Here is a 9,098-nt window from a genome sequence, read left to right as displayed (position 1 = left end):
ATTGAGAAAAAAAAAAAAAAAAAAAAAAATTGAATTTGATGCACAGATATTAAATTGGGTAGAAAAATAGTTTTTTTCGCCCATTTTTTATAGAGTGTTTTATTGTTATACAGATGATAAAAATTTTAGTCTTTCAGACATATAATAAATAGTTTATTTGTTTATTCACCTTGTTTCTAGCTCTAATTTTGGTCTACTAACTCTGGCTCATTACCAGCTAAATGCTCGACTGTGTTCACAAGCTAGTCTCTAACTGCTTCTGTCTGATCTAGCATGTTGTAGAGTGGGTTCATAAGAGCAGTGCCCTAAAATATGTCAAACGCTCCACAGAGTTGAGGGCAACTACAGCAACACATAGAGTAGTCTCTTAATTCATTGCTAACACAGAAATACTGGGGGTTCAGGACATAAAACACTGCAGACGCTCTGATGAAGGACAGGGCCTTGGTGGTGCTTCAACTTTCTGAGAGAGTGATGTCATCCCTGAGGGTGGATGTGTGCAGATGTGGCTGAGATGTGGTGGAGTGGCAGAGAGCGAGGTTATCACAGCGATGAGTGGTAAATAGTGACACTGTCTGGATGGAAAGAGGAGAAGGCCATCAAAGAGACAGTGAGAAAGAGAGAGCAGGATTATCTAGACTGTTGAGAGGAGGAGATGAGAGGGTGAATAGAGAGGAGGCTTGACTTCTGGAAGGATGATATACCAATTGTACTACCACAGTTACAAAGAGTCTTAAACATAATGACCTAATGCTAAACATATAATACTTCTGTGCCTTGCTCAGGAAAGTTAACAGAGCTTAGTTGTAGGTAGCAGATGAATTATACACAGTAAAAATAAATAATCAGAATGTCATGAACCCATTGTTATAACTATATATCCTGGTGGTAGCATGACTTTATATTTAGCTGGGTCATTAATATGATAGCAGTCTGGAGCTGTGCCATGGTCTGATTGAGATGGGCTTTACAAAGGCATGTGTGGTCTTGGAAACTCATAACCCAAGACTCATAAAGCCAGTTTGAGAAACCTTAAGGAAAAACATGCATGTTTTTACAGAGTAACAGCCCAAAAGTACATTTAGTTGGACTTTTCGTTTGGGCTATTTTAATATTCACACTCACATGAGGCTGTTGTATGAAGAAGACTGCAAAGAGAGTTCATCCCTTCAAGAAAATGGTTATCACATTCATTACATTTGTCACTTCAACAAGCTTGTTTTATACAGTTGTAGTGCTTCACTGGATGTCACCTGTAGTTGTTAGTGGTTGTGTAGCCCATTGCTGTGTAAAATAAACTGATAATTATTAGGCCATGGACACTCTTATGAACTGTGTATGTGCTATTTGAATTGAATGCAACCGATTTATTTATTTATTTATATTTGAGATGTGAATACTTGGATCAAGTGTAGATTTGACTGGTAAATAACACTGTTAGCTTTGTCATTCCTTTAAAGAGCCCATGGCTCATTTCCAGCAATTTAATGTTTAATCTTGGGTACCTCTAGATTAGCTTTGCACCCATCATAACTCCAAATAGTCTGTAATTATTTCAGTACAATAAAACCAGAGAGCCTTTTTCTAAAAATGAGAGGATAGTTTGTGAACGTGCACAACTGCTGTTGCAAGTGTTGTGTCACACATGTAAACATCACTCTCTTTCAAGCAACTCCAAGGTCGCTAAATCCAACCGGTGGTTGCTACGTCTTCCCCCACACGACCACATACAGTCCCAAGGTAGTGAAAATAATTCCAACATGTAGCGTAGCTCCAACAATAACATCATGGGTCATTAGAATCCTCTTGCCAACCTGCATCACATAATATGCAGCAGACACACTGATCTCAAGCAGTCAGAACAATCAGGTACTGTGCTCTGAGCTGATCATTAAGATGACAGAGCCTACCTTTATCTCTCTGACCTTACAGATATTGTAATATTAATACAGTTATGTGTAAGTGCTGTTCTACTTAATATTTTCAAGGAGATCCTTAAACTATCACATAATATAAAATTTTGCTATAAACCGAGTTGCTTCTGCATACAAGTACTAGAACATACATACACCTCATTTTTGAGCTTTAGGTCACATCTAAGATGATAATTCACTGTTGTAACATTGTAGATAAGTCAGAAAACAAGGAAAAGCATGGCATGAGCTCTTTAAACTTAAACGGCTAGGAACATACACTGCTCTCTTTCTGAGAGTGAGATGAGAAGATCAATGTCAATGTCTATGTGTTTAAGTTCAGAGCATATTTAGCTTATCTTAAAATAAAGACTAGAAAATGTTTATGACAGAAATGCAAAAATGGACCTTTTGTGGTTTTTGTGGGTGAGTTAATTGTCCACTATCTCTGTGCAGTTTTTGTTTGTTAGCAAACACAGACTTTGGTATAGGTCTCTGTACAGGCACCATGGTACCAAACCTGGCAGCCTCTCTGGTAAGACCCCAGGAAGTGGTGCCCAGTCTCTGTATCCATGTGTTGTTTGCCAAGATATAGTTCCAGCTCGCAACTCCCACTAAATTGTTGTGGTTTTACACTAAAGTTTCTGCATTAAACTAACAAGATACATGATGCTAATCAGCAAGTTTTAGAGATGTTGGTTTTTTCCACTTTGAACAAATTCAGGCTAACTGTTTTCCCTGCCTCCAGGCTTTATCCTAAGCTAGGCTAAACTCTTCCTGACTCCAGCATGGAGACACAGTGTGATATTCATTGAAAATACAATATTATAAACAATATAATGCAGAGAGAATATGTGCTACGTGGGAGCCGTGGAGTGCGAATACTCAGCAGTGAGTGTGCAATTATGCATGTGCAAAATGAGTATGTAAACAGAACAGATAGAAATACATGATGTAGATCCTGAGTCAGCTGTTTAGGAGTCTGATGGCAGTTGGAAAGAAAGAGTTTTTCAGTCTAGAAGTCCTGCATTTCACACTTCTGAGCCTCCAACCGGAGAGCAGAGGTATAAACAGTCCGTGCTGGGGGTGGGTGGGGCCCTGAGGATGGAGGCAGCTTTATTATGCACCCTGCGGTGGTAAATGCTCTGCAGAAAGGGTAGTGGAGTCCTGGTGATTTTAGAAGTTGCTGAGGATCCTAGGCAAAATGCCAAACCTCCTCAATCTCCTCAGGAAGTACAGCCACATTTTAAGAAAAAATGTTCCTTTACTTGAACACTATTGTTTATTGTTGTGTTCTGTCCATCTGAGAGTAAAAATAACTGTTTAAATGTGTTCATTTTACATAAAAACTTCAACAAATATATAATCTTTCTAAGTAATAAAATTCATTCTTAAAAAACAAACATACAAAAAAATTGTACTTGTTACAGTGTACATAAACTTGTTGAAACGGTTTCTTTAAATCAAATGTTTTCAATAGTGACCTGTTTTCTTTCTTTGCTTTTCTAGAAAAATGACAAGTAAAATGGAACTGGAAGTGAGGAATTATTATGTCCTTATGCTTTAGAAAAACAAAGCTTCTTAGCCACAACATGTGTTTAAATGACGTCTTAGGACACCTTGTGTAGTGTAGACAGTACATGTGGGAGATTCACTGCCGGTTTATTAGAAAGCCTATTTCTGTAAGTGCAGCTGGGTGAGGAGATATGAGACTGAAGTGAGGTGAGGTGGATGTGTGAGGGTCAGGGCATCCAGACCAGTGCCATTTTCTCACACATCTTAGAATGTGTGTGTGTGTGTGTATGAAAGGTATCTCCCTGACCTGTCTGGCCTGGAGGTGGTATGTATGATAAGCCACTTTCGCTCCTCTCAGTGTCCTCACAATCACACATTTCCCCAAAACATTCCCACAATGTCATGGGAACCAGCCCTCCCTGCACCTACTTCAGCTGAATGCATTCTTGGTCTGAAGGGGGACCTCAGCTGTGACAACTTCAGCCAAAGTTACCCTGTAGTGCAGGTGTTGCACTTTAGCTTGTAGCACTTCAACCTTAGACATTACAGTAGATTCAGTCATTTCAACTTCTTCCCTCCTGCTATGTTCTGTCACATCACCATTAAACCATTTGAAGGAAACAAACCAGCACTACTACACACTAAAGTGGTCCTGGCGGGTTGTGTTTTGTTTTTCTGTCAGGTACCTGGCCAAGCTGTCATCAGTGGGAAGCATCAGGGATGAGGAGACGTGTGAGAGGTTGCGAGGCCTCATCCAGAGACAGGTACACACCTCTAACTGCTGACTATCATGGTTCAATTAGTCATGTAAGTCTGTGTAATAAATCTATGTACATGTTGTTACATGCTGAACACAAGCACTTAAACATAATGCAGTGAAACATCTGTAGTGCCAGCCGAGGCTTTTATTAAACAAACTGATGCGATGGTGTATAGTTGTACTGTTAATTCATGGCACATATCAGAAGTACACAGATGGAGAGTTGTAGGATTGAATGTGTGCAAGGTTTTACATTACAGGACAGTTTCTATCAACCAGTGTCTATATGTTCCTGGTTATGAAACAACAGCTACCTACCTATTTTAGGTTTTTACATATACAGATAAATAAGTTAATACATATAATAAACAAAGTTGTCCTGTTTATTACTTTAAACTGGGATTGACAATCTAGAGTTGCAGCAGGTAGAGGGATGGAGTGAATTGAAACTGGGTGAAAACCACTGTGCCTGACGTAAATGTGAGGGTGTGAGCACACACACACACACACACATATATATATATACGTAGTATGCAAGGTTGTTCAGTCACATGGATGTGAATATCACAGCAACAATACATGTAAAACTGCAGCATTAAATGGACATACACCAAGAAGATGGTGCTTTCTTCATACCTGAATAAAATAATAGGAACTGTGTGGTAGCTGTGTGCCTGCATTTATTTATTTATTTTGGCTTTTTGTGCAGTTTATTGTTAACAAACAACTGCAAAGAGTTTTTGGATGCTTGTGCACCTCCTGATAAATGTCCCAAAACTAAAGGGCTTCTTTTCTAATTTTTGACCATTTTGCAGTGAAATTAATTACCAAAAATAATGAGATACTGTTAAGAGTTCCATCTCTATTGCATACAGTCAATATGATAGTGGCATAAATATGCCTACAATCAGTGTTTCAGTTTGTAAGCCTTTGTGGCTCTATTACAGGTCCAGATCTGTAAGCGCAGTGTGGAGGTGATGGATGCAGTGCGTCATGGTGCCCAGCTGGCTATAGATGAATGTCAGTTCCAGTTTCGCAACCGTCGATGGAACTGCTCCACTCTAGAGACCATGCCTGTGTTTGGCAAAGTGGTCACTCAGGGTAAGATTATGCACTGCAGCAGTACTCATCACTGACTCCCTGAAAGCATCAGGACACAGAAAAGACACCAATATGATGGGCAGCAATAAAGCTGACTGACACCAATAAAGCAAATTGGCTTCAAAACAGTTTCCAAAGCTGATTTCGATGGGAATTTTTTTTAAATATGTGCCATTTTTGAGCTTAACCACCTCCTACATGTTAATGTCTGGGCTCCTTCCCTTGGACTAATACACTCTTTATCTGGATACAAACTGGGGGTTTTTGCCATTCAGAATGAGAAGTTTGTTTCAGTTACATAATGAAACAATATTATTTTGTGTGTCTGTGTTTGTGTATGTGTGTGTGCTAGGCACTCGTGAGGCAGCCTTTGTGTATGCCATCTCAGCAGCCAGTGTGGCGTTTGCGGTCACAAGGGCATGCAGCAGTGGAGAGCTGGAAAAATGTGGCTGTGACCACAATGTACATGGAATAAGTCCAGAGGGTAGGTCTGTCTCTCCTTCACACACACACACACACACACACACAAACATACACAGAACTGATTCAGTACATTTTAATGGAATAAATTTGAAGGTTAAATCATGCAACATTTTCAAACACTGATTTTATTTTCATTCATTTGTAGTCTATCAATTTTATCATCTTATCTCCATGTTTTCTCCATCTTCAAAAGGTGACGATACAGCCCCACAGATAACCACTTTATGTTTCTGTCTTCATATATTGTCACAGGGTTCCAGTGGTCGGGCTGCAGTGATAACATTGCATATGGAGTGGCCTTTTCTCAGTCCTTTGTGGATGTGAGAGAGAGGAGTAAAGGCCAGTCCTCCGGTCGGGCGCTCATGAACCTACACAACAATGAGGCAGGCAGGAAGGTACCTACGTGCTTTCAGTGTTAAAAGTGAATTAGCTCCCTTGTAGAACATAATCAGAACTATCTAAGAGCTAGAGGAAGTCCAAGTCAAGTGTCAGATCATGTGAGGTAAACATATGGCAAGCCTCAGGTCATTCAAGACAAATCTAAATCAAGGAAAAGCATGGCATGAGCTCTTTAAACTTAAACGGCTAGGAAAATACACTGCTCTCTTTCTGAGAGTGAGATGAGAAGCTTGCAGCTGGAACAGTTGAAAATATCCAGTCAGGTCCTTTGGCACACTAAGTCACAGCAGTTAAGTCCCTTCAGCTCTGGTAGCAGTAGATAGGTTTGCTGTAGTTGTGACTGTGAACACACAGTGTGGCAGATCATTAAGATGACTGTGACATGTCATCACATTATTTCAGTGCCTGTCAGCTAACCAAAGGTTCTTTGGAATCTCTGCAGGCCATCCTGTCCCACATGCGTGTGGAGTGCAAATGTCATGGCGTGTCAGGTTCCTGTGAGGTTAAGACCTGTTGGAAAGCCATGCCGCCCTTCCGCAAGGTGGGCAACGTCATCAAGGAGAAGTTTGACGGTGCCACTGAGGTCGAGCAGCACAAGGTGGGCACTGCCAAAACCCTGATGCCTCGCAACTCCCAGTTCAAACCTCACACAGATGAAGACCTGGTCTACTTGGACCCCAGTCCAGATTTCTGCGACTATGATCCACGTACGCCGGGCATGCTAGGCACAGTGGGCCGCCAGTGTAACAGAACCTCAAAGGCCATTGATGGTTGTGAGTTGATGTGCTGTGGCCGTGGCTTCCAGACTCAGGAGGTGGAGGTGGTGGACAGGTGCAGCTGTAAGTTCCACTGGTGCTGTTATGTCAAATGCAAGCAGTGCCGCAAAATGGTGGAGATGCACACTTGCCGGTGATGGGAGTGAGGGGCACAGGGAAGGCACTGCTAATGAACAAAACAAACTCCCCACTCTTCTGCTCAATTACTAAGGCCAGAGGAAGCAAGGAGAACATGTGGAGTTCCCTCTGCTCCTGCTTGAAACCACACCATCCTCCTACTACTTGTCAATGGAAACAGACTGAGTGGCTGAGAGGTTAAACGTCACCCATATTCATTTTATACCACCATAATGGATATCAGTAAATTATGCATGGAATTTCCTACAAAGCTACAGAGGCAGTTTGTTTCTTCTCAAGTAGAGAGCATCTTTTGCTTTCTGTCTCCCTCCCTCACTCTCATATTTAGTTTGCCAATGATGCTTCTTATTTTTGTAATGCTTAACTTATTTGTGGAGATTGACGGGGTGGACTTAGAGGGAGGGGACAGAGGAGTGGAGAAAAGAGACAAATTGGACCCATAAGTGGGCAGACCAGTGAGTGGGATTAAGGGGTTAGGGTGGGTTCAAGACGAGGGTTGTTTGCCCTCCGTCCTTGCTGCTGCTGCTCTGGGGACTAACATGGTGAGTTGGATGTCATAACAGGAGCTGCCAAGTCTGTCAAAGGATGGACACGGACAGTAAAGCGGAACACGCTGGAGATGCACTTTCTGCGATGTGCTGTGCTGAGGTTCAGTTGCTTTTGAGTCATTTATTTCAGCAACGCCCTAGTGCTGCTCCACTCACTTACACTCAGACTTTCTGTCAGAGGAAGGATGATGATGGACAGGTGAAAGCCACTGTCCGCTTGTTCCTGTCGGCCTGTATAGCGCTGACAAGTTCTGAGCATCAGACACACAAAACTCCTACATACCATGCCTGTATTCATCCACAGCTGCTACCTGCAATGGGAAACCAGAAAGCTTATAAGAATTTCCAGATGAGATTTTTAAAAATCTGTTACCATTTCAAATCATATTGTGAAAATCCAGTGTGCTCATTTGGTTTGACACAGATCTTGAACTTGTCAAATGCTAGTTGGCTTAGAGCAAACATGAGTAAACACACAGAGACACGGCTGCACCAGCAAATAAACACAATGTAAACACAGACACACACACACACACACACACCAAGGGGTCTGCCAGAGGGTTGCTGAGCCTGTTCACCATGCATGATGAGTGAAGCACTTTCTCTCCAAGCGCACATAGAGCCCTCGCCCCACAGCAACAAACATCCAACCACATTTTCAATTTCCCCTGTTTCTCCCTCATACACACAGATACACACAATGCCACTGTCAGGACTCTCTTGTTGTCTTGTACCACCACCATCACAGAGCCAAGCTTTCCTATAAATATGTGCTATCATTATAGAGGCATAATGTAAATCTGTAAAGACTTATACACTGAAGAAGACTATACTGCCTATGAATGTATGTTAATATGGAATATATGCTGTGTCAAAAATGTCTGTTGTCACTTCTTTCAAAAGAAACTACGTGCTCGGTGTGTGTATGTGTGTGTGGTCTTATTTTTCTGTATTTGTGGTGACCAAAAACTGGAAGTACAGTGTCACTGTGGTGATTCACCTCCTTTGTGGGGACCGGATGACCGTCCTCACAAAGTAAATTGTAGAATTTTATGATAAGAGTAAAGTGAGGATAAGGTTAGGGTTAGGCAAATAGCAGTTATGATTAAGTTTAGTGTAAGCCTCCAGGAAGTTTCTATAAGTTTATGTAAAGACCCGGTAAGTGACAATAATAAAGATGTGGGTGTGTGAGAGAGAGACAGAGAGAGAATGCCATAAAAGCAATATTGCCCAGAAGGAAAGAAAGAACATGACAGAAAGATGGAAAGTGAAGTCAAGCCATGAAACACACACACACACATACACACAGCCCTGCTGAGAGACATACATATATTTTGATAAAATTGTCCATTTCCTGTGTCTTTCAGCTGCATTATTATGTGGCCACAGTGTTCACAGTGTAGCACTTTGTATGTGCTGTTTGTGTGAGGTACATTACACCCTGAGGACATTTCCTGCACTTCTG

The 9,098-nt window shown here is 41.5% G+C and overlaps 1 protein-coding gene across 2 annotated transcripts in view; it reads left to right on the top strand.

The window, feature by feature from the left end:
* Positions 1-8,793, top strand: part of wnt4 (wingless-type MMTV integration site family, member 4) — a 27,620-nt gene extending 18,827 nt beyond the window's left edge. Inside the window, exons 2-6 of one of the 2 annotated variants that reach the window (XM_020620569.1) lie at positions 4,111-4,192; positions 5,136-5,289; positions 5,642-5,773; positions 6,025-6,167; positions 6,614-8,793. In XM_020620569.1, the coding sequence (XP_020476225.1) occupies positions 5,166-5,289; positions 5,642-5,773; positions 6,025-6,167; positions 6,614-7,084 (870 nt within the window). In that variant the 5' untranslated portion in view covers positions 4,111-4,192; positions 5,136-5,165 and the 3' untranslated portion in view covers positions 7,085-8,793. The remainder of the gene's footprint in view (positions 1-4,110; positions 4,193-5,135; positions 5,290-5,641; positions 5,774-6,024; positions 6,168-6,613) is intronic. The other variant, XM_020620568.1, reaches the window with a different exon arrangement.
* Positions 8,794-9,098: the final 305 nt, after the last annotated feature.

Source organism: Monopterus albus, unplaced genomic scaffold (assembly GCF_001952655.1).
Source record: "Monopterus albus unplaced genomic scaffold, M_albus_1.0 scaffold241.1, whole genome shotgun sequence".
Taxonomy (NCBI): Eukaryota; Metazoa; Chordata; class Actinopteri; order Synbranchiformes; family Synbranchidae; genus Monopterus; species Monopterus albus.
The sequence above is the reverse complement of the archived record's forward strand: the minus strand, read 5'-3'. Positions and strand labels throughout refer to the sequence as shown.